General features: G+C 35.4%; 1 protein-coding gene across 2 annotated transcripts in view; it reads right to left on the bottom strand.

The window, feature by feature from the left end:
• The window catches only part of Fs(2)Ket (Importin subunit beta Fs(2)Ket), a 302,779-nt gene that overhangs the window by 66,806 nt on the left and 209,269 nt on the right, over window positions 1-26,704 (bottom strand). Inside the window, exons 14-17 of one of the 2 annotated variants that reach the window (XM_090405664.1) lie at window positions 21,841-21,923; window positions 21,630-21,737; window positions 15,843-15,986; window positions 8,871-8,976 (exon numbers count right to left, since the gene is read on the bottom strand). In XM_090405664.1, coding sequence (XP_090261790.1) covers window positions 8,871-8,976; window positions 15,843-15,986; window positions 21,630-21,737; window positions 21,841-21,923 — 441 coding nt within the window. The remainder of the gene's footprint in view (window positions 1-8,870; window positions 8,977-15,842; window positions 15,987-21,629; window positions 21,738-21,840; window positions 21,924-26,704) is intronic. The other variant, XM_090405665.1, reaches the window with a different exon arrangement.

Genomic DNA, 26,704 nt, shown 5'->3' with positions numbered 1-26,704 from the left:
GATGAGATGCTAGTGCAGAAAGAAATTACATGCTTACGTGGACTCCTTCACAGGACAAAACGTGAGCTCAAGCAACTGGAGAAATGATTGGCAAGTGGTAAGGAAGCATGGAGCATAAAAGAAAGAGTGAATAGCAAAAGCATAACAGTGCGAGAGACTGGGAGAAAAGATATAGTATTGCATGGGAGATTAGTGATAAGAGGTGTACTTCATGAGAAAGTGACGAATGCATGTTTTTCCAAAGATAAAGGATGTTAGTGATCCTGTAAGTATGCAGAAGAATGGAGTGAATGAGTTGATTATATTGGCTGGCACAAATGATTTGAAAGGTGAGAAACATGCAATGAGAAAAGATATGAAAGTTTTTAGTGGAAGTGAAAATGAAGAGCAAGAAAGTAAAGATTGTGAGTCTGCTGCTTCGGTATGATAGAACAAAACTAAGAAGGACCACAATGCCAATGAATAAATGAGAGAACGTGCAGGAGAAATGCTGTGCAGTTTATTGGTGTATGAGCAAGTTTGATGGACAAAAGAAATATGCCAGATGGACTGCATTTGAATGGTTTTAGAGTTAAACGTTTGGAGAAAGTGCTGTTTAGCAAGAGTGGGGTAGTGCAAAACCAGGGAAGCTAGAGATCACGTTGGAGGCTTAATGGATTGCATACAGCACTTGGAAAGGATTAAAACAGATTTTAATACTTCCTATATATTGTCTCAGTCACTGAAACATCTTCAAGGATTACAAAGACTAATGTAACATATACACAAATACCACACAATACTAAGCTAACCACGCGCGTGACTCTAGAGTCCTAGCTAGGTAGAATGTAAGGTTGGATTTCTGATGATTATTGTTTCGCAAATCTTCAGAAGTCTAATGCAACCGTATTTATTTAGATTTGGTCGATTCCTGAGAGCTGCTGCAGATTCTAAAAATAGTCTCTCTTTTTGAATTTACTACGGTGAAGCATGGTGACTTTTTCCTAAGAGATCCTGTGGGTTGTATCCAAGACATGGTCAGCCAGGCTCGACTGGCCAGAGTCGTGGTTGCAGATGTATGACCTGAGTTCCTTTAAGCGGATGGTTGCTGATCTGCCTGTCTGTCCAAAGTATGCCAGCTTACAGGAACAGGGTACTTTATAAACTCCAGGCACTGAGAGAGGAGGGAGTTGATCTTTTGTAGAACGGACAAGGGTAGCAAGTTTGCGGTGAAGCTTAAATGTTGTGTGAAGGTTGTACTTTTTCAGATGTGCTGCCACGGATGTAGGGTATGGTGATGTAAAACTCTATCAAAGCGCTTTACATAGATTTTTACAGAGGTCAAGTCTCATGAGAACTGTTACAAATGTAACCACATGGGAATTGATTGTATTTACCGTTTTAACTAAAGTTTCTAGAATGTCAAAAACAAAGGCAACGCTTTGCCATCGGAACTTTGTATAACATATAATAGCTATGTATAAGAGCACAAGAAAGTTGTTTATGATTAAGTGTGTGAGAAAGTTGTTTGTAAGTTCTGCGCATGAACACCTTCAAAGCTAGTATCAAAGAAGTTTCGGCTGCCCGACAAGACAAGGAAAAAAGAGCGCACGGAGGAGAAGAAAGAACGGGCCGGCCTTAACAAAAGGATCAAGAAGAACTGCCAATTTCTTCGGGGTTTACAACCCTTGGTGCAAGGTCCCGAGAAGGTGAAAATAAAAGAGGACTGAGCCGAACATCAGGGGCAGTTTATGACAGAGGGGAGGCGAGATCCAGCTGCCGAGAGAGCATCTATCTATCCCATCTATCTGTTTGTAAATTTTGTTCTTCCAAGAAAAATAACCAGAACTGATGGCAAAGGAAAAGAGATCTAAGATGTCAGAAGGAAAAACCTTTTCTAAGAGTGTTAAGGTATCAATTAAGGGAATAATGGAAAACAGTCAGGAGATGTCAAAGTTTACTAACATGTCTGTGCTATTTAAAGTTAGATTTTTAAAATGGGTAGAATTTTTTATATAGGATGCAGTAAGTCCACTGAGGGGGAGGGGGAGGGTCAGAGAGTTAGCCAGCTGTTTTGATAGTTTGTAGCACGATGCATTAGTGGCATTCACTAAAGGTCTTAGGGGGGAAATTTGGTTTCTGTGTTTTTGGTAAACTGTATATTGGGGGGGTTCTTCGAGTTTTTTCGTAATGCCAGGGGCCAGGAAGATACTTTTTAAGTTTAATTTTTAACTTGTGTTTTAGCGGGATGTAGGTAGAGTGATCTCTGAAGATAATCTCAATTTTTTAATTATATTCTGTGGCATTACCCTTATCTGCTCTGGTGATCCAATGTGGAAATCCAATGCAAAATGCTGGGTAGACCAGCAAGTTTTCAAAGATTGGATTTTTGAGGTGTTTGCCCCAAGCATGAAGAAATTCCTCACTGACAACTTGCTTTGAAGGCACTGCTGATCCTTGATAATGCTAGCGCCCACCCTCAAGACTTAGAGGACATTCTTGAAATTGGCTGACTTCATCAAAGTCCAGTTCTTGCCTCCAAACACGTCACTGATCCAACCCATGGATCAAGAAGTGATTGAGTGTTTTAAAAAACTTTACACCAAGACTTCGTTCTCACGGCTTTTCAATGTGACTCACTCTTCTGACAAGACACTGAAGGACATCTGGAAGACCGAGTTCAACATTCTCCACGCCATTTCCTTTATTAAAACTGCCTGGGATGGAGTGACACAGAGAACCCTTAGTGCATCGTGGAAGAAACTCATCTCTAATTTTTCCCAGGATGACAACAGTGCAGATCAAGCAACTGGAGAATCAGCAGTTGCAGCCATGCTAGAGATCATTTTGACGGTGGAGAATCTCAACATAGAAGAGGTTGATGAGGCTGATGTAGAAAAGCTCGTGGAGGATTACAATGACGAACTGACCATGGAAGAACTCAGAGCACTCAGCAAACAAACGAGAAAGAGATATTTCACCTGAAGAAGTGGATGGCAAAGGAAAAAGGGCCGATGCGAACAGCTGCTATTAAAGAAGTTTATTCCATTAGGAGAAGGTGCAGTATGTTGTTTTGGAATGGCACCCCAACACTGCTGATGTGAGTAGAATGACAGATTGTTCAACAACACCATCATGTATCACTTCAAAACCATTTTGAAAAAGAGGGAGAGACAGTACACCCTTGATAAGTTCCTCATCCCTCTTCAAGCAAAGAGGAGACGAGAAGAGGTAGAACAGAATAAAGAAGACTCCCTTCCAACATCTAAAGCTCAATAGATTGTATGTATTGTGTATACAGTAGTATACACAATACATAAATACACAACATGATGGTGTTGTGTATTTTGTAATTTAGGGTGTTATACAATAGTCAAATACGTAAAGTAAAGTAAATAATATTGTGTATTTCTATTCTTCATGGGGGTCCGACAATGAATTAATCTATTTTCCATAGACTTATATGGGAAATATTGTCCCACAATTCAACATTAGTTCGGCAACGGATTAATGTCGAACTGCGAGGCACCACAGTATAACAAAAAGTCAGAACTAGGGACCATCTGTGGAAGTTGTGTAAAAGTGCAGTTTGTAGGGGTCTGTGAACCAGATTTTTACATGGAGAGTGGGGAAAGTGAATGGAATGGATTGCCAGAATTGGTTTGCAAGTTCCTGACAGTGAATAGATTCAAGTAGAGGTATGATAGGATTTGCATGTATGATGGTTGATTTGGGTCTCCTATGATGAGTCTCCATAAATCTTCACCTCCTAACCATCTAGCAAATAATCCAGCTGCTAGATTATTTCTGGTAGAAATCATAGTATAGTAGTATGCTGTCAAGCCCATGCAGGAGATGGGCTCTGTGTGCATGTATGTATGTCAGAAGCATCTCTACAAGTCATTCATGCCCTTACTTCTCACCACCCAAGCCATACAAATCACCATAAATAATTTCAGTAACACTGTAGTGTTATTGAAATTATTTATAATAAATATAATAATAATGAAAGCTTGGTGAAGAACAAGCTGGATTCAGGCCAAATAGAGGCTGTCAGGATCAGATGGTCACTTAACGACAAATAGTAGAGAAATCATGGGAATATAACAATGATCTGTATTTAAGTTTTGTCGATCTGGAAAAGGCATAAAACAAGGTGCCAAGAGAGAAGCTATTCAATACGCTACAGTTATATGGTGCCAATGGGGCATTATATCAAGCAATACTTTGTCTTTATTTGAGTTGTAAGTCAGCAGTTAGAACTGTAGTGCAGGAAGATGGTTTAATGTTAAATCTGGTGTGATACAAGAATGTATCATTATCCCCTCTGTTGTTCATTATCTATATGGATCACATCATGAAAGAAAGTTGTATTAAACATGATATCAAAATTGGAGATGTTAATCTCAGCTCTTTTCTTTATGTGGATGATATTATACTTCTAAATAAATCCGCTACAAGTCTGCAAGATTCCCTGACTAAATTGAATAACTGTTGTAATAGATATGGTATGAAGGTCAGCAATAACAAGACAAAAAGATAATGAAAATAGGCAGAATTGTTGAAAATGTCAACTGTGTTGTGAATGGAGAACCTGTGGAACAAGTTAAACATTTCAGCTACTTAGGCACGATTTTTAGTGAAGATGGTAAATTAAATATGGAAATAGACAACAGAATCAACAAAGCTGGTATGGTAGGAAGTCAGTTGAATAAATTCATATAGAATAAGAGCGAAATTAGTCGGAACACTAAATTAGCTGTATACAAGACAGTGTTCAAATCAGTTTTAACTTATGGATCTGAGAGCTGGGTCAGAAGTAGAACACTTAACCAAAGACTAGAGACCGTAGATATGAGAGTCCTGAGAAAGATTAGGAGCATGAACAGATGGCATCAATGGCAATATCATATTAAAATCGAGGATATTAGGAAAGAACTTGACATTGTCAACATCCAGGAATGTGTTAGCAGAGCTAATCTCAGGTGGTATGGTCACCTAAACAGAATGGGTGAGGAAAGATTAGCAAAACAAGTGTTCTCTGCCAGGTTGGCAGGAAAACGACCCAGAGGAAGACCAAGATATAGGTGGATTGATACGTTACAAAGTACCTTAGACGATTGAAATATAAGATCTGATAATGTTGGAGTCTTGAAAAGTAACAGACTGATTTGGAGGAAAATTGTAGATAGGAAGTTAGTAATGATGTAAATTTTTAATGTAGTACTATCATATCCTGTACACCCCTTGAGGGTACATGGCAGAAATTTGATGATGAAGATATATCAATGACACAAGGATTAGCGTACTGCCAATGAGCAAAATTGTGTTTTTTGGTAGTGCCATTTGGATGGGGAGAGACTACAGAAATAGTCTCAGCAAAAGACCAGAATGACCAATTGCCAGTTGAACAGAAAAAATACTAGTACTGACTGTAATTTTTGAGCTGCTGTGTAGGTTGAATAAGAAGCTGGAGTTTCTCTCTTAAGCGACTCATCTATTTCCACCCCCTTCTTGAACTGAACTGGCACACTTGCTGGAGAGCCAAAGCTTGAATAGTGACCAAAGTTATGAGTGAAATGGTGAGGAGGAGGAACAAAGGCTTTTATTCCATTAGAATTATTTACTTATTTGGTGATAGCAGGTGTTTGGATCAGAAAAACAAACACAGTAAATTGACAAGGAATAAAAAGGGAGGAGACAAGTAGAAATCACAACACATTTGGCACTGCTGTAGTGTTAAAAGATGAGAGTAGAGAATTCCATAAATAAAATGAATCTGGATGAGACTATGGTCTGTTTTACCAAAAAAAAAAAAAAGGATATCCACAGTATATTATATTAATAAGGAGAACTGGCTAAGAAAAGATGAAGGGGCATGGAGAGGATTATCAGACACTTTTCTGGACAGATAGCAATTTGTGAAAAATCACTGCTGACAGCAAACAACTCTGTATCTCTTTCAGCCTGATCAGTAAAGTTGAAAGGAAGTCAAGCCAGCTTGATCTGTGAAATGAGCCCAAGGAAAATGACCTCACTATTTGGCTATCTGTAGTAGAAACACAAAAAAATGCAACTGAGCAGGGAAAGGAAAGTTTGAGCCAGAGCAAACTGAAAATAAGGGGATTCAAGATTTTGCACTCTCACACATGGGATGTCATATTGGGAAAATGTATAGTTTCCATTTTAGGGATGGAAGGAATCATGTATTTTGGAAAGATGAGATGGACAATAGTTACTGAGGATGCCAATCAAGGTTTGGTTAACAGGTTGGGTGTGTGTCTGTAAGTGGGGGATACACACTGTTTATATTACAGACAATCACAAATGCAGATTCAGACCATTTTAAATAAAATATACGTGTGTGTGTTTTCAATAGTGTTTTCTCAGAAAACACCACTGAATTTCAGAAACACTACAGTGTTACTGAAATTATTTATGGTGATTTGTATGGAGTGGTGAGAAGTAAGGGAATGAATGACTTGTAGAGATGCTTCTGACACACATACACACAGAGAGCCCATCTCCTGCATGGGCTTGACAGCATACTACTATACTATGATTTCCACCAGAAATAATCTGGATTATTTGCTAGATGGTCAGGAGGCCTCTTAATGCATTTTACAATTATGTAAAGCCTTTGTATTATCTAGTGGTTTGCCTGCAGAACTGCTTTATGGGAAAGTTTAAGGTCTGCACAGTATGTTTGACATGCCCTTGTCATAACCCAACATTCTGTACATGTTCTAGTTATTTAACTAGAACATCCTAGAATACCAGACAATCATCACATCTTCCTAACACTCTGCCCTCTTCCTAATAAGTTCCTTTCCAAATATACTGTGAATATCAGTTCTTCTCTTAGTAACTTAAACCACAACAACCTGATCTAAGTTTCCTTCATCTCAGAACAACTAACACCCAGACATTCTCAGTCATGTCCTCTGGCATACAAGGGTGCCAAAGGATCGTGATCATCTTTATAACCTCTCCTCCATATTCTGATTACAGTTATCCTGATCCAAACATCTGCTCAGCACAAATAACAGAAATAATTTCAACTAGAATGAAGGTCTTAATCCCCCACTCTACTCACAATTCCCAACTACTATCTAAGCTTGGTTCTCCAAGTATTTCCAAGGCAGTGCAAGAAAAAAGAATTCATTTTATCACAAATGCCTTAAAGCACCACTCAGGTACATTACAACTCACAACTGCCAAAAAACCATCAATAAATGTAATCTGATTTTGAAGTGATCAAATGTCAAATTTGTCTCCTGTTTCTAGTGGCACTTGAATCTTCACATACCACCTATTGTGATAAAAACTTGTGCTCCGGAATGAAAACCTATTCTATATTTCCTCTTCAATCTTTCCTGACTGGAAGCTCCCATATAGCATGGAAAGAAGTCTATATTCATTAAAATAATCAATATAGTTTATTTAATGGTTTTAATTTGCAACACAAGAATAATAAGAAAATAATATTTATTTAACTTATTTGCTGATATTTCGCTGGTTATATTTAACCAAAAACTACTGTCCAATTACTCTTGCTTCTGCTCATCTTGATATAACCTTTGGTTTGGTGAAGAATGACCTTTGCTATCCTTGTGCAATGAACCATGAATCAATCTGTTCTCTCAAACTATGGTAAAGATCATTAACACCACACAACTTCTATCCCATCTAGAAGTCCAATAGCTAATTAGTGACCAGCAATGGACCGTGACATTCTTAATCCACAGCTAATCTAGCATTCACCGTCAATTTCTGGACCCAAAAATGAATAGGTCTGAATACGATTGGACTTGACACAAAGGTTGGCGTTCAACCTTTTTGCAAATAGATTGGCAGTTTCCACCCTGGGCACAAACTACTTGTCATGGTAAATGGTTTCATCTGCTCTCTTCCTCTATACATAAAAGATCTCTCACTGACTTCAAATCCTATACATAGCTATGCTGATGACAGTACACTCCATCCTTCCTTCTTTTGACAAACCTTGTGATGTCCAATCATGAGATCCCCCTAAACTAAAGACAAATACCGATCTCTCTATTCTTCAATGGGTTGATGATAATCTGGTGCATTTCCATCACAATCCCTTAGAAATATCACAGACTACTTTCTCCTTACTTAAAAAAAAAAAAAAAAAAAAAAAAAAAAAAAAAAAAAAAAAAAAAAAACACCAGATTTCACTTCTTGAGCTGACCTCCACTCTTTCTTGGCACAAAAAATTTCTGCTTAAACTTCTGCAGCTGCCAATACACTGCACACATTTCACTACCTCTACAACTGCTAACAATGTATAAACCCCAATTCTGTCCAAACATCTTAAGTTGTGCAATGACTCATTCAGGAGTGAACAATCAAATTAATTGAAATTATATGCCCTATAGATGTGCAGTTTCTGCATTATGCCTCTTCTACAGGTATTCATAGTCAATATCCTGCTGAATTGGCCATTATCATTCCTCTGCTTTTTTTCAAAGCAGAGGAATGATATCAAGCTTATCAAACTAACTTATCCTTTCATTCATCTCCCACACTGTCTTCTCTTATCATATATCAACAAATTCCTTCTTTCTTCTTACCTATATTTAGCACTGATGTGCTATAGGTCTTGCAACTTTTTGTTTGTGGATAAGATAAAATATATATATATTAAATATGTTTATAACTTAGTAAATGTATTTATTTTTCAAACACAAAACAAATATATTTACTAATTTATAAACATATTTAATGATGCTACAGAAAGAATGATTATGTACAGATAAATATATTCATTACACTAACTACATCCTTCTATACTGACCTGATACTACACATGCATGCAGGCATACACACAATCACACACGCACACACTCATATATACATATACTTACGATTAGGGGCTGATTGATCACCTTTAAGGCCTTGGACAATGCCTGTGTAAGCTTCTAAACAACCTTCTCTAAGTTCATTTAGGTAGTCCACCATGTCATAATCAGACTAATAAAGAAAAGATTATTTTAAATAAATAGAACAAATAAGCAGAACATTCAATTTATGTCATTAGCATAATTCAGAACTACTGTTCATAATAAAATTGCTCACATTAACCTTATAATAAATAGATCATAAGATCGGATTTATTATAACAACTAGGTTTAGGACATTTTCAGTTCAAGGCCTCATACATTACCTTAAGGTTATATAGCTGATTCTAGAGAAAACTCAGATGAATCACATTCAACTCACTGGCTGTAAAAATTTCCACATCAGTGAAAATCTTTAGCTAATTTTTGATTTTTCTATGAAACATTCTCCATCAATCAATTTTCCATCTTTACGTGTTGATGCTATTAGAATCTTTCAACAATCAGCAAAACCTAAGATAACGTCATTTGTGCTGTCTAAACTATTGCAAACTTTTTTGCAATAGTTTAGACAGCTTGAACAATTAAACACCTGTTTCACAAAATTCATTAAGTACAGTATTCTATATCAATGATTAAGTTTTATTTAATCTTTTAATTTCCCTACTTCTGTTGCACGAGTTATACATTTATACACCAGAATAAAAAATAGAACCCACATCTATAGAGCATTAGAGATGTACACTTAGAACATGAATCAATGAAAAAAACTTGTCACTAATCAATGGTTGCACTGAATAATTATCCAGCAATACTATTATCAATAAAATTAGCTGAAAGTTAATAGCTTTAATGGAACATGTGCACTAGACATACAGCTAGTAAGTTTCAGTTTACACATTTAACAAAAATTAGGCAGAATTTATTAAAAAACTCCAATATATTTCATCTAATGTTACGTGGACATCACCAGGGAGATAGACAGTTAACTACATTCGAAAGATTAATCAAAAACCATGTGTATATTAGCATGTGCCTCAGTCACAGTTGAAGTATGTGATATTACACTATTAAAGTTCAAAGGAACAATTGTAGTACGTTACGTAGATGAAAATAAATAAATAAACTTATGAACAATTAATGGTGATCCGTTCCCAAAACATGGATATTGGCATACAGTCTGATCGGTTCAGGTTTGGATGATTTCTTAGCATTTCACGTTTCAAGGAAGAGATTATTATGATTAAATTTGAACTTGCTGGAGCAAAGAAGTCTTGTCTGGTTCCAAAAATGTAACACAGTCTCAATGTTCTTCAATTCTAATTAAGGCAGAAAAGCCAGTCTGTTTGAAATAAGAATGATGACATTAGAAGGGTACTTGATAGATATCTCGTAAAGAAAGAGGTGGCAACATATCCTTTGTTGATGGTAAGAAGAAAGTTTCTGAACTGGTTTGAAGAAAGAATATATATTGAATTTATGAAGAATCCTTGCTATTTGTTCCATGGCTCCTTTAAGGCAGAGTATTGAAATTCTTTTCACATCAGATTGTAGTCTGGTAAAAGGATGATAATTATCCATGTGTTAAGGCTTAAGTGCTAGGAGAACATCATGTTGGAGGTTTAATGGAATACATACAGCACTAGGAAAGGATTAAAAACTAATATTAATACTTCCAATATTTCGTCCCAGTCACTGTGACATCTTCAGGAATTACAAATAACTCTTGTAACACACACAAACAAAAAGATAACACAATGAAACTGATGAGTGACCCTAAAGTCTGATCTAGGTGGTGTGCTCTAGGATGTAAAGTGGAAGCTCTGACAATTATTGTTTCACAAACCTTACCCCCCACCCCCCCTCACTGGGCTTACATCCTATATAAAAAACTCTACCCATTTTAAACCTTGATTGAAAATTTAACTTTAAATAATATAGATATACTGGTAAGCTTTGACATCACCTCGCTGTTTACCAATATTCCCTTAAATGACAATAATACTTACATAAAGTTTTTCCTTCTGATATCTTAGATCTCTTTTCCTTTGCCATCAATTCTGGTTATTTTTCTTGGAAGAACAAAATTTACAGATGGACCCACTGAGCGCCCCCCTTTCACCTAATTTTTACATGGAAAATTTTGAAAAACAAGCAATAGACTCAACCCCCTCTATCTGGCTAAGATACGCAAATGATGTGTTCTCTATTTGGCCTCATGGCCTAGACACTTTAGACTCCTTCCTCAGTCACCTCAGTCTACATCCAAGAAGCCAGTTTATGATGAAAAAGGAATATAGCAATAGTATCCCCTTCCTAGACACCTTAGTAACACAGCTTCCTAATAATAACCTTTCCTGTACTGTATATAGAAAACCCAATCACACAGGTAGATACATTCACAAACTTTCCTATCACCATCCCTCTCAAATATGGCATTATTAAAACTTTAACCAGAGCCTATAATCTTTGTTCCAATGGAATGTTTCTTTCAACCACATGCACAACAAATTCCTTTCCAATAGCTACAGTGATTACAGTAACAAAATAATCACCCCCCCCCCCCCCCCAATCGCTTCAGAAGGATTTCAGAAATGCCATCACAATCTCCTACATCCATGGCACATCAGAAAAAATAGCCATGTCTTTAAAAAAGTACAACCTCTACACAACTTTTAAGCCCCACCAGAAACTTGCTACTCTTATCCATTCTATCAGAGATCCACTCCCTCCTCTCTCAGTGTCTGGAGTTTATAAAGTACCCTGTTCCTGCAAGTTGGCTTACTCCGGACAGACAGGCAGATCAACATCTTTCCGTTCAGAACACAAATCATACATCTGCAATCGTGACTATAGTCAATCTGGCCTTGCAGACCATGTATTGGATATAACCCACAGGATCTCCTGGAAGAAAACCACAATGCTCCACCATAGTAAATTTAAAAATGAAAGACTGTTTTTAGAATCTGCAGCTGCACTCAGTCAACCTAACTCATTTGGAAAACAATAATTTTCAGAACTCCCAACAAGAGTTATTTGTAATCCCTGAAGATGTCTCAGTGAGAGATGAAATATTGGAAGCATTAAAATTAGTTTTAATCATATCCTAGTGCTGTATATATATATTCCATTAAACCTCCAACATGATGATAATTACCAATAATTTTTTGAATGGTAGTTTTGTTGTATCCATTACATATCAAATTGCTCTTAATTTTATTCAGTTCATCTCACAAAAGGGGAATCAAAAGAACAGATCGTATAATGATGAGAAAATGCAATCATGAGTATATAACAATACTTCATGTAGGAATGAAGACATCAGAAACTTGATGGGAGACAAGTTAGAGAAGGTTTTAGCTACTATATAATTCATAAATCTTGGTTAGAAGGTTGAATTTCAGATGAGAATAGGGCTGTCAATAGTACCCATGTGTAAAAAAAGGCAAATAAAACAATGAGGGTTTCAGAACCATTTCCCTGATTCCAGGTGATTAATGCTCGAGAAGAGGCTTAGAAAATTGTAGAGGAGAAACCAGAAATATATAAACTAAGAAAAATAGTCAAGAAATTGGAATGTAACATATCTATTTGTTTTGTAGATCTACAAAAAGGCATATGTTAATGTGTCAATTAAAGGATCTAGTGGTAAAGTGTTTGAGATGCATACTATCTTCACTGTTATTCATTATTATATAGGTCACATTATGAAAGAAAGTAATGTAACGTTAAAACTGATAAAATGGAAGTATTCAAGTCTGTTTATGTTATGCAGATGATCTTGTCTTATAAAACTGAATAACTTCCATAACAAATTTGTTATGAAAGTCTCAGAGCGCTGTGAAAATTAGGAGAGTGAGCATATGGCATCATAGACAGAAGCATTTTAAAAATGAAAATATCTGAAACATATGCCGTTTTAAGCCTTCTAGAACATGTGAGCAGAGTTGGTCCAAATTATTTACATATCAACTGTAGAGAGAAATTTACTGGAATTGGGGTAAATATCAAGGGGTATCAAACTTTGCAGAGTATGGAAAAAACACTGTAACAAATACTGAATATTTGTTTAAATATGGAAATACCGTGAAGGCATAGCTAAATAAATTATACTACTGGAATAAACCCACGTAAAATATTATTTTATTAGTATAATTTTCGCCAAGTATTAAAAGCATCTTCAGTAATTATAAAAAAATTAATCAAATGATAACTGACAATTCAAAAAGGCACCACCTAAATAGCTAATGTAAGATAACCAAAAAACATCATTTAAATTTCTTAACTTATTAAAAAAATTAATAAAAATTATAAAAAAATACACACACATGCAAATAAAATAAAGTTAGGAAAGATTAGCTGATTTAAAAAGTACTATCTCCCACAAAAGGGATAGATGTAGACCATCGGATCTGTTTAAGTTAGGAGAGTGACGTAAAGTTTCATGTTTCTTTATAAAGCCATTCCACGAGGAACCAACTTTTGTGAAGGACTCTTGCCTTGTTCCAATGGACTATGTCTAGTGTTGATAGCATGCCATGAGTAGACATAGTTAGGTGACGCCTTTTGGAATTGTCAGTATTTACTCAATTAGTTATTTTGCTTTTGGTACTTAGACAAAAATTATAATTTATTTAAATACTGAATAAATAAACATGAAATTTTTAGTATTTATTTTATATAAGAATTAGAATTTTTATTCTTAACAATGAAATGGATTTAGCTTCAATGATCCTATTTCTGATCTTTTGCTGATTGCAGAATACAAACATTCATCTCTGTCCTTGTGTTTATGAGGTCCTTATAAGTGAATATAGAGTAGCTTAAATCTCAAAAGTTGGATCTTGTACAACGTCATATTGTGAATGAACAGCGTATGTGCTCGACTAATTGATCCCAGAGGATTGGGAGATGCTCATCCTCAGCACATACCAAAGGTGATTAATTTTCCATTTGATATATTTTTTTTAGCTCATAGCAGTGTTACTGATTAACTGATTGTTTTATTTACCTTGTATTATCTTTGAATTAGGATTTAATTTGAATTCTCTGAGAAATAATGTCTGCAAACAGAATCACTTTAAAAAGAATAGGGAATTTTCATTTCATTCAGCATTGTACCTTCACATTCTGAGTATCATAATGTCAGTTGTTGAAAGCTTTTTCACTTGTTATACTATAAATTAAAGATACCAAGAAATTATATACTTAGTTTAATCCTTTATCCAAGTGTAAGCAAACAAAGTTTGTATCTGAAGTATTTTCAGGCCTGGGGCAACTCGTGGTAAAGGTGATATGACTTCATATCACTTGAAGAAACATATATAATGCTATGCATTATGGGAAGAGTCACTACACAGACTGGTTTCCACCTTTATTGAGGTCTAATCAGCAGGAGCCAGAACCAATGTGATACCAAGGTTGAAGTAATGCAGAAGTCCTGAAAATACTTCAGGCGCAAACTTTGCTTACACTTGGATAGAGGATTAAACCAAGTATATAATTTCTTGGTATCTTTAATTTATATCATAATGTCAGTATTGCTCAAAGATGTCAGCATAATGGAATATTTTATTTTTAGAATAAATTAAATTACTTTTAGTTTTTAAAACAAATGTAAAAATGGTTTCAGAGGTTTCATAAATATGGTAATCTCATGAGATGCTAAGGTTATGAGGTGAGCATATTATGTCTGTTAACTGCATGTGTTCTAGGCAGTTGGCCTGATTTTTAGGACAAAAAGTTTCTCAGCAGAAAAGTCCTAAGAAAGTTTCACATTTTGGATGAGATTTGAACTGAGGTCTTTTCAAACAAAGGGCATCATCATTGCTGACTGGATGCTATGCAGAGATGCTGTTTATGTTATAGTACTCTAATACTGTGGATGGATAGAAAAGTTGAAGAGGGAATTTGGTAACATCGAATTTGAAGATCTGCAGGTCAGATGTACTTAAGGTGAATTTTCCAAACGACAGCAGAGGGAATGAAGATGATGAAAACTTTGTTCCCTAAGCTTGGAATTTAATTTCAAAGGAGTAGTGGCTGACTGCTGCTGCAAACTTTTCATTTGATTCAGAGAAGACCGGGGAATTGGAAAAATAAACACTAACAATGGTGAGGAAGGTGATCTTGGTTAATATTAAGAAACTTCTACAGAAGAAAATAAAGATTAAAAAAAAAATAAAAAAGGAAACATGCAGAAAGATTGGCAGTAGGAAAGTGGTAGAGAAGATAAATTTCATAAAATGAGTTAAAAAGATCTGTAGTCAAAGATCAGTAAGAGGATCCATGTTGGATACTTTCTGCTGTTGAATATGCACCAAGAAGAGTTATATTCTGACTTTGAGATAAAAGAATAAAAGTGTAGTTGGGAATTGATGAGCCTGATTGTTGGATTTCTGTTAGGAAAAAATAAATAAGATTTTGCAGATTGGAGATAAAAATTGACATTAAGTTGAAATTCTGACCATACATACATATAAGTTCATAAAGGGGTTAGTGTAATGTTTTTGCAGGGTTTCCATATTTTTTAGTGCTTGTAATCTTTGTCTTGGTTATTGTTTTAGATAATTTCAAATTGGCAAGGATATGGAATATGTAATAAATTCCTTTCCAAGCCTTAAATTTCATCCATCTCCTCTACAAATTATTATACTGCTACTTTAGACATATGTCTGGAAGAATAGTGGCTGTAGTTGCTTAGTTGACTTGCAAGCTTGCTTAATCATAGCCATTAGGTTTCATTGTATATACTAGAAGTTAGGTTTGTGGATTAATACTTTTAAAACTGCACCCTGTACAAAGTTTTCATTAATACTATTCAGGAAGATCTCATTATTCTTTGTAAATGATATCTGAAAAAGTGGAGATTGTGTTTCACCTCCTTAAAATTAAACACCTCTAAATATATTATTTAATGACCAGAATAAATTATTAGGTTTATTTTAAAACAATCTTTTTTTTTTATTAAATGTTAAATATATATATAAAGCACTTTACCTTTTCAACTTGAGTTTGTGAAGCTTGCATAAGTGTTTGCAGTACAATGTCTAAATATTTCCTAAATTCTGATCCAACTGCTAAAGCTATATCACCAAAAACTGATAAAATTTGTGGTTTTACTGAGCGATGAACAACTGAATTCTGCAACAAAATAAAATGTTTTTAACAATGAGGATTTCAAAATAATAAAAGTACATTTTTAAAATAAAATGGTGAATTACAAACCAAATGGACAAAGTAACAGGCCACATAGTCTTGATTAGTGAATGGAGATAGAAGAAAAATAAATTAACTGAAACCTAATTTCATTCATTATTAAACGAGTAGTTCATCTGTTAGAAAATTACATACCAAAATCTTACAAATAACTGCATTTTGTCTTCCTACAGGATCAAAATTGATTTTGTTTTATGCTCAATGCTACAATAAGGATTTAGTTCCTCTCTACAGGATGTGACCAAGTAATTTACTTTCATATGAAAAGTCCTAATGAAGGTACTTTGTATTCTAGATGGGATTCAAAACTCAGTTCTTTCAGCAAAATGCATTGTCATCAATACCAAGTTATTAAACTGTAATCAACTCTGCCTTAGAGCCTGATTAAACAATTCACTTTAAGGTCATGTATCATCTACAAAACTCACGATTATAAATCAGCAATAAAATTCACACCTTACATTTTAATACTATTAATGGGAGTTACTGTGCTGAAAAAGCATTTTTATCTTTTCTTTAAACTACAATCCTTAATTAGATCACTGTCAACCAAAGTAAGCTAAAATTTAAAAGATAGAATACACTAACAGCATTACAGTACATGTGGTGGATTACGTATACACAGCGGGAAGTTTTTACTACTGGTTGGGGGGGGGGGGGGGTATTTGGAAGAAATTACCAGATGTAAAACAAAAATATAGCTGTTTCATTTCAAATTAGATCTTTGAAATTCTGCTCACGATATCTTTATACATATTATTGATTTATAATTTGTGGATTCTTGCAAATGACTGCTGACTATTAGAGGTAACATATTAAACCAAGATAGGTTGTACATATTCCGGGTAATTCACCAACTATATCAAATTTGTATTCTTGACTGCATTGGCCGACACTATGGGCAAATAATAAAGGTTCCCATTCAGTATTTGATGCATGATTATGGTTATGCATTTTGGACTACATTGTAAGAAAAATGAGGAGGCTGAGAATCTGGGAGCAACTGTGGAATGGGAGTTGAAGTTGAAGACTTCTTTCTTGTGACATTCAAGCCCACCATGATGCCTGTGGAATCCAGTTTAATGCCTTTTGTCTATTAAGTCTTTGGAGTTTTGGGGATACATTGATGTTTTCCCTACATGTGGAGACAGAAATTTACAAAGATAATATGTTGATTAATGCCTGGCAACTCCTATAGGTCTAAGTTCAATACTCTCCTGTTTAAAAACAATACAACTTAAAAGTATATAAAAAAACCTGCATAATAATGAATTAGGCTATGAGAGACGTTAAACAGCACATTGCCACAATGAGCCATGAGCCTGACATAGCTATGATTATCAAAGTTAAGCATACATTAAATTTGAATAATAACAGTTAATTCAGAAATCTCACCATGCATACTTTTTTTTGCTTATTTGTTTCTCTAACTGAGGAAGTACATGAAAATTTTGTACAAAACTAGTAATTTAATAATAATTTCTTAAATTTACCAAACACAAAAGCAAAATGCTAACTTCACTGCAATGTCACAATACTTCAATATATATCTACTCTATAATATAAAATGATAAGGCTTTTTTATTAACGTTTTTGTGTCACATTTTTTGTAATGTTTTGAAACTCAGGGCTACCCTGAGTGTCGAGACTTCAAAATTCAAGTCATCAGAATTCGAAGAGAACAGGCCTACCAGTCCAGAACTCAGGGGGTTGGGTGCCGAAAACTCAGATGGGGGGAGGCTGAAACCCTTCCGAGTCATCAGAATTCAAAGAGAACCGGTCTACCAGTCCGGAACTTGAGGGGGGGAGGCGCCAGGGGAAAGATACCCCCTTCTGAGTCTTCAAAATTCAAGTCATCAGAATTCAAGGAGAACCGGCCTACCAGTCCGGAACCAGTATATAATAATAAAAAAAAAAAAAAACTGAAATAATGACTATGCTGCAATTGCAACTCATATTTTAAGCGAACAGTTACAAAAGCACAAGGCACTCCACAGTAATTTGTTGTTAAACTATTTCTAGATTCAAAAATGCTTGATGAAATCAATGATTAAACTTTTATTGTGAAGAGGTAAAAAAAAATAATACACACACACACACACACACCAGACTCACTACAGCAAACATCATTATGGCTAAATATATCCAACTACTACAGTCTTAACCAAAACCCTATAGATGAAAGCTATATTTGAAAGGAAATTCACTATAGCAAGCTCCTCCGTAGGAAAAAAAAAAACTATTTTTTTATGCTTTAAATAAATACATACATACACACAAGGGTGGTCTGAAAAGTTCTCGATCTAACAATGAAAAAACACGAATTTATAATTTCAAAATTATTTTTATTTTTTAACATTATCTCTCTTAAGACTAATACATTTATTCCAGCAATGCTCCAGCACCATTATCCCATCCCTGAAGTGATTCTCAGCAAGGTCTGCAAAATACCCCTCTACACCTGCAATCACCTCTTGATGCAAAGAAAAACACTGACCAGTGAAGGAGATTTAGTTTTGGGAAGAGATAGGAGCCAAATCGGAATAGGGTTGATGTCCAAACAATTCATAGCGGAGACCCCTTAATTTTCCCATTGCCAAAACATCTTTGCAGGCAGGTATTGTCCTGATGAAAGATGATTTTTTTCTTCTAGTCTGTTAAAAGATCGGAATAACATTCCCCAGTTATTGTTTTACTTTTCAAGATAATTAATAAACAAAATAGTATCCCAAAACACCGATGCCATGCCCTTTCCTGCTGATGGAACCGCATTGTCTCCTTTGGTGCTGAACAACCAGGTTCTGTCCACTGTTTGGATTCTGGTGTGTAATCGTGAATCCAAGTCTCATCCATAGTAATAAATCGATGCACAAAATAAGTTTTATTCTTGTTAAAATGCTCCAAGCAATGTTCAGAGATTTTCATGCGAGTGGGTTTTTCATCGGCTGTGAGCAAGCGTGGCACCCATCGTGCGCAAAGCTTTTTCATTTGCAATTCTTCATGCAAAATATATCCTACACGTTCTTTTGAAATGCTTATAGCCTCAGCGATTTCATGCACTTTGACTCAACGGTCATCCAATACCATATTGTGCACTTGATCAATGATTTCTGGTGTTGTTACACTTTTTGGATGCCCTTCACGTGGATCATCTTCAAGGCTGGTATGGCCACATTTAAACTCAGCAGCCCATTTCTTAATTGTCGAAAACGAAGGAAAAGAGTGCCCATTAACTTTTATGAACTTCGAATGAATTTCTTTTGGTGCTAAACCTTCTTTTACAAAGAATTTTGAAAGTTTATTTTTTCACTTGGTTAGAGTATAATAAAATTAGTTTAATCCTTTATCCAAGTGTGAGCAAACAAAGTTTGCGCCTGAAGTATCTTCAGGACTAGGGTAAAGTGATACAACACCAGGGCAACTCGTTGCAAAGGTGGAGAAAGCTACCAACACTCCTAACTCAGTATCTCCTATAATGCAAAACACATCTCCTTGCGGATATGTCTAATGTTATGCATTAAAGGAAGGGCCACTACCCAGACTAGTTTCGACCTTTATTGAGGTCTCTTCAGTGGGAGCCAGGCCCTAGTGGAAATACCAGGCAGAAGCATTAGCAGGTCATCTCTACCTATAGGAGTTGCCAAATGGTGTGCCACCCTTTTTTAATAAATTACTCTGGATTTAGAGAAAGATGTTGAAAGTTTATTTTAAGGATAAAGGATTAAACTAATTTTATTATACTCTAACCAAGTGAAAAAATAAACTTTCAACATCTTTCTCTAAATCCAGAGTAATTTATTAAAAAAGGGTGGCACACCATTTGGCAACTCCTATAGGGTAGAGATGACCTGCTAATGCTTCTGCCTGGTATTTCCACTAGGGCCTGGCTCCCACTGAAGAGACCTCAATAAAGGTCGAAACTAGTCTGGGTAGTGGCCCTTCCTTTAATGCATAACATTAGACATATCCGCAAGGAGATGTGTTTTGCATTATAGGAGATACTGAGTTAGGAGTGTTGGTAGCTTTCTCCACCTTTGCAACGAGTTGCCCTGGTGTTGTATCACTTTACCCTAGTCCTGAAGATACTTCAGGCACAAACTTTGTTTGCTCACACTTGGATAAAGGATTAAACTAATTTTATTATACTCTAACCAATTGAAAAAATAAACTTTCAACATCTTTCTCTAAATCCAGAGTAATTTATTAAAAAAGGGTGGCACACCATTTGGCAACTCCTATAGGTAGAGATGACCTGCTAATGCTTCTGCCTGGTATTTCCACTAGGGCCTGGCTCCCACTGAAGAGACCTCAATAAAGGTCGAAACTAGTCTGGGTAGTGGCCCTTCCTTTAATGCATAACATTAGACATATCCGCAAGGAGATGTGTTTTGCATTATAGGAGATACTGAGTTAGGAGTGTTGGTAGCTTTCTCCACCTTTGCAACGAGTTGCCCTGGTGTTGTATCACTTTACCCTAGTCCTGAAGATACTTCAGGCGCAAACTTTGTTTGCTCACACTTGGATAAAGGATTAAACTAATTTTATTATACAAAGAATTTTATAACCAATTTATACTCAATTTTATGAATTTCAAGGGATACAGACAACACTTTTGCTGAATGACTTGCAATTTCACATGAATGCTTATGACAGATATACCAACTTAGGGAGAGAAAAAAAAAAAAAAAAATCTTACCGATAGTGTTGGCATCCATGGCCGAGGCTGAGAACTTTTCAGACCATCCTCGTATATATTTAATTATTTATGTGTGTCAAGCATCTACATCCAAACATGACCAGCCAGTCTGGCCTTGTTGACTGAGTATATAGCATCACTACTTTCCAACCAAACTGTGGATTTAAATCCCATCTGGCACTAAACAGTAGAAGATTTCTATTATGTGGTGTGAAACCACGGAGATGTAAAATCTTTCACTATTAAGTCAGCTGCTTTCAAAACAATACCTGCCATAGTCTTACTCTGCTTCTTTTCCCCCATTCATATCAATTCTTTATTTCCTCTGCCCATGTGTTGTGCTGCATTCTTTCTATGTGATTTTTTCCATTTTATTTTCATTGTTGGATCCAATTATTACTGGCTGGTTTTATAATTTTCTTTAATTTGTATAATTTAAATACTTCATCTTACTAACTTGTTCAGGTTATTTCCTCTTTCATTTCAAATTTACATCTTATGGATTTTCTAACAACTTTTTTTTTTGTGAATATCCTCGTATTTTCCTTTTCAGATTACAGCATTTATTTCTGCTAATAAAATAGTAGCAGCATATCGTTATTCTTAATTTTTCATTTGCATTTTTGCACTTTTCCATTTTGTTTACTTTTATTATTTCATCAATAATTGATCAGATGATTATTAAAAGGAAGAATGAAAAGGGTTAGCACCACAAAAGAAAGGTTACCTCACAAGTAGGATTGTCAAAAAGTATCAGCTTAAAGCAGGAGAGAGAGAGAGAGAGAGAGAGAGCAATAAAAACTATGCAGATGTACATATAGTACACTTTATAATTAAGCAACTGAAAAAAGTCATTACACTTATTACCTTACCCCTAAATTTTCCATAAGCATAGCCATAATCTCATCACAGTAAGGAAGGACTTTTGAACCTAGGGCACGGCAAATATCACCAGTTAACCCTACTGCAGCACTACAGACCTGAAACAAACAAACAAAAAAAAAATTAAATCAGATACAAGACATGAATAATTTCATGTGTTATTATATGAAAATGGCAAAGGAATTACTACCTGGTACATACCTGATATTCTGCAAAATTTTTCAATCCTAAAGCCAAAAATGGTCGAAAAGCATCCATGTATTTTAAGAACTTTTCTCCAAGAACTGCAACAAATAAATACATTTATAATACAGAAAAAAAAAGGATTTTAATCTAGAATATATATTTTTTCCCTTGATGAATGCTGCTCAACCCTTAGTAAATTGTAAACACCCAGTTATTCTTTAACACAGAATATTTCATGAAAAGGAATGGCATATAAAGAGACTATTCCCTTCAATTCATAAGGAAAGTTCAGGCAATAAAGTGGAGAATTACAGAAAAGTAAGTCTTTACAGACAGTAATGGAAAGTTAATTAGGAATCATATGGTATGCAATCACCTGGACACTAGTTCTGAAATTTTTAATCTTTAAGTTTGTAACTAGCTTACTTTATGTGAAGGGATGGTGAGGAAAAATAGCTTTGGATTTCAGCAAAGCTTTTAATAGTGGTCTACTTAAGAACCTGTTGATTAACATGCTATTTTGATGCATTTTATTGATGATTATTTATTGAGAGAGGTGGAAAATTAGTTGACATACAAGTAGTGTTTTGCTAGGAGTGGAATACCCAAGGATTCAGCATTATAAACCTTGTTCAATATGTTGAAGATTTGGGTTCAAACATTAAGAAAAAATTTCTTTATTGATAACATGAAGCTAAGTAGAATAGTCCATTATTCTGATATCAGTTCTTCACAGGATGATGTTTTAAATTTGAAGAGTGGAAAGGGAACCGAGTTAATAAGTATGACTTTTGTATTCTGGTTAACGGGAAATTTTAAATCCAGGAATAATGCTGGTGGGGAAACAAGTAAAGCTTGGGATTGCAGGTTTAAAAAAGAGGTTTCATTCGTAAAATTAATAAAGTTGTATATATCTCTAGTCATCCTGATATCAGATTCCATTCATTCACTGTTCATTGGACATCAACAGATGTCATAATGGTCACTCAGATGCATGGTGATGTGCCACACCAGTCTTCGCCAAGTGGTCTGTTATATGCTTTTCTGAAGGCTTCAAAATCTCTGAAGATCAGTCACTCTGGACACACCATCCACCCATCTCACTGATAGTCTACTCCCTGCCTCTTTTTTCTTCTTCAGGAACTTGACCTTCTATTACTGTTCTGAGAAGTCTTCCTTCCATCCTCTCAATGTGTCCAAAGTATTTCAACTTTCTTCTGTCAATATCCATAAGGAGCCTTAAAGTTCTACCGATCATTTCTAGATACACCCATTTGTCTGCCTTTCAATGTTATATCCACAACAACCTTCTGTAATACCACATCTCAAAAGCAGATATCCTTTTCCTATCAGGCTTATTGAGGTTCTAAGCCTCACACCCATAAGTTGCTGTTGGAAAAACTGCTGCATCCAAAATCCTCAACTTCATTCCCATGGAGATAGATCCATCCTTCCAGATTTTCTACCAGTCTCTGACAGTTGTTTTAGCCATTCCTAATCTCCTTCTGATGTCTTCTGAACAGCAATTCTTTCTCCATTAAGGTACACTTGTTTCTCAGGAGCTTCCCTGTCTGTATTTCCTTTGAGAACCATAATCTTTGTCTTGCTAGGAATGAGCTGAAGTCCTCTGTTCTTAACGATCTTGTTAATTTTGTCAAGAATTTGTCCTAGTTCTCCTTGTCATTACAGAGGAGTACTGTATCATCAGATTACAGTCCATTAATACTTTGGTCACAGATAATTTAACAGATGACAAGAGAATTTAAACATAATCAGAGAAGATTCATTAGCTTAATGGAGGAATGGTGTAATGTTAGCTATAAGAATTTAACAAGTTAAAGATAAGAGAAAGATTAAGCCACCAGTGTACCTGTTTTGTGATTTTTTTTTTTTTTTTTTTTTGGTAATTAACAAAAAAAAAATCATTTTACCATTAATGTTGAAAACTCAACATTAATGGTAAAATCAACAGTTTTAAGAAGGAATTTGATACTTGTTACAGGATAAATTAATTAAAATTAACTAACACAAAATGATATATGTAATTTAGTTAGACACGCAGCACTCAACTGGATTGAGTGCTGTGTGTCTGTAAAAACAATTCAAATTGTAACTGCAAAGGAACTATCAAACGTCCTACCAAGGTACCTCTCTGGAGGGGAGGGGGAGAACAGGTAAAAACAAAGCTAATTCAGAGAAATCAGGCTAAATGTGATCTTAGAATGACCACCCTCCAGATTGTTGGCAAATTAATGCTGTAAAGTGATGTACAAACAATTACATTGCTTCTACAATACGGATTTTATTATTATTTTTTTAAGATCAAATTATTTTCTTCTGGTGGTGTTTATACTTGAATACTGCTATTGGGTGTAATGAATTTTGTCAGTAAATTACACAGATCTTCTGGATGGTTTGTCTGTTCAATGGGATGAAAAAAAATCATCTGTATCATACCAACTAATTCACCTTCAGGTGAAAAGCTGTTTATGAAGATTCTTTGTCTTAAACAATTTCAAAGTAGGACTTTCCAACTGAGGGTATCACATCATGACTAACTGAGCTACAAAGGCTCACTGTATATAAAACTTAAGTAACCGAAAGGGAGAAATTCTGTATTATGCACATTAGTTTGGACACAGCAGTGATTATTCAGTATATGGCTCACTTGCTGTTCCACAGTATTATGTTAATCAAGCTATGAAGTTGAATTTTCTGTCTGGTTTCCTTCTTATGAACATGAAGCTGACTTTGAACACACATATGTACTAAGTTTCACTAAAATTCAGGAAGAAAGTAAGAATTTAGCAATTTGTGGTAATATGTAGCTAAACTTCAGTTTTTCTTAAGAGGAATAACCGAAATACAATAAAAGAATCAAGGCACCTTTTGAGTATCAAAAGGTGCCTTGATTATTATTACAATTATTACATTACATTCCTTACCATTTAAGTGAAGTGGATAAGAATAACGTAGTAAACTTCAATGCGACCAAAACAGTCCTATCTTATTTCTTGCAAGAAAGATCTCATTTCATGATCAGATTTCTCTTTTTGGACTGACTTGTAAAACCAAACATAGTTTGGTTTTACAAGTACGGTTTTACAGACTTACACATTAGTCTTTCCTAGTACAGCCACATCACATGCAAAGTCAAACCACCCAGACTGTAAAAAACTTGGCATCACTTTCTGTTGTACAGATAAGAAAATAAAATTCACAACAAATGCTTGATGCTATCCAGAAGAGGACACTCCACTTAAGAGATGATCTTTCTCAGAATTCCTCCAATTACTTTCTCAAAGATATATTTCTGCATTATCCCATTTTCCATAGGTATTTCATAAGTGCTGCTTCACCAAATTGGCATCCCCATTCCTGTAAACATATAAAGATAAAAACAGTTGCCAAATGGCACTCCATTGCTTCAAAACATACTGAACTTCTGATTCTGTTTTCATTTCATTCCATATGTCTCTGTTCTCTGGAATATCTTTCCCCAGTTTCCCAAAGAACTCTCCAGCTGTTCAGGAAACAAACATATTCCTTCTTATCCTGTAATCTGGTTGGTAGACATGATTTCAGAGGCAAGAAGTATGCTATGAGGAAGGATGTAAAGGAGTTGTTAGAAAAGCAAAACTGAAGAGCAAGAAGGTGAAGATTGTAAGTCTCCTACCATGCTAAGACAGAGACGAATAGAGGAGGAGGGCACTAATAGCCGATGAGTCTATATGTAGATTGTGTAAAAGGAATGATGTAGAATTTGTGGATCTGTGATCTCTATTTGATGGAAAGAAGAATTTCTACAATGTGGATGGACTGCATCTGAATGGTTTTGGTGTTAAGTGTCTGGAGAGAGTTTTGTTCACTGATCATGCTGACATGCAAATTCAGGGAAACTTAAGCAATTAGGGTGCTAGCAAGTGAGTTTGTGTGAAAGCATACATTAAGCGAGTGAGTGTGAGAATGACCAAGTAAGCAATCTAGTCTCTCAAGCAAAAATATTGAATATGGTAGTAAATTCAGAAAATACAGGAGAGTGAAGGATTAAAGGGATGCTGCAGTTTCTATATACTAATGCCAGAAGTATCAGGAACAAGAGGGAGGAGTTTTTGGTGTTGGTTAGTGCAACCTCACCAAAAGTTACAGAGATTAAATGTGAAGGATTTGGTATTTTCAGGGAAGACAGAGAAGATAGAATGGGGGGGGGGGGAGTACTGCTGATGATAGCAGGTAAATTGCAACCAAAAAGAACAGGAGACAGGTGGGAGGGTGACTGTGCCTTTGAAGCAATCTAATGTGAGATTAAGGCCAGTAAGACAAAATATACATTTTGCTATAGGCAAGGGAGTTCCACAGATGATCTGGGACACATACATCACCAAATTACAACAATGAGTAAAGGTCATGTAATTATGGGGGACTTTAACTATGGAGATATAGATTGGAAGGAATAAAGATCACATGGCAGAAAGGAAATAGAATTTATACACCTGCTAAGAGATAATTATTTCAGGCAGCATGTGATGGAAGGAACTAGGGGTGGGAGAGTACTGGACCTGGTCATAAAATCAGAAGAGCTATCCATAACCAAGGTGACCACATAGCATCCTATTGATGAAAGAGACCATGCAGTATTGACTTCGGAGATTGAGAGAGGTGGAACATTGCGTGAATAAAACATGAGGAATATTCTATCATCATCATCATCATCATCAAATTCCTGACATGTACCCTCAAGGGGTGTACAGGATATGATAGTTAATACAATGTTTATGTTCATACATTGTATTAACCAGTCCATATACTGAGCAGAAATCCAACAGGTATTTGCCATTATTATTAGCTTTGCTCTTTTCGCCAAATTTTCTAAATTTTT

This window comes from Typopeltis vanoorti, chromosome 15, assembly GCF_054136105.1.
Source record: "Typopeltis vanoorti isolate ZY-2024b chromosome 15, IOZ_Tvanoo_1.0, whole genome shotgun sequence".
NCBI lineage: Eukaryota > Metazoa > Arthropoda > Arachnida > Uropygi > Thelyphonidae > Typopeltis > Typopeltis vanoorti.
The sequence above is the reverse complement of the archived record's forward strand: the minus strand, read 5'-3'. Positions and strand labels throughout refer to the sequence as shown.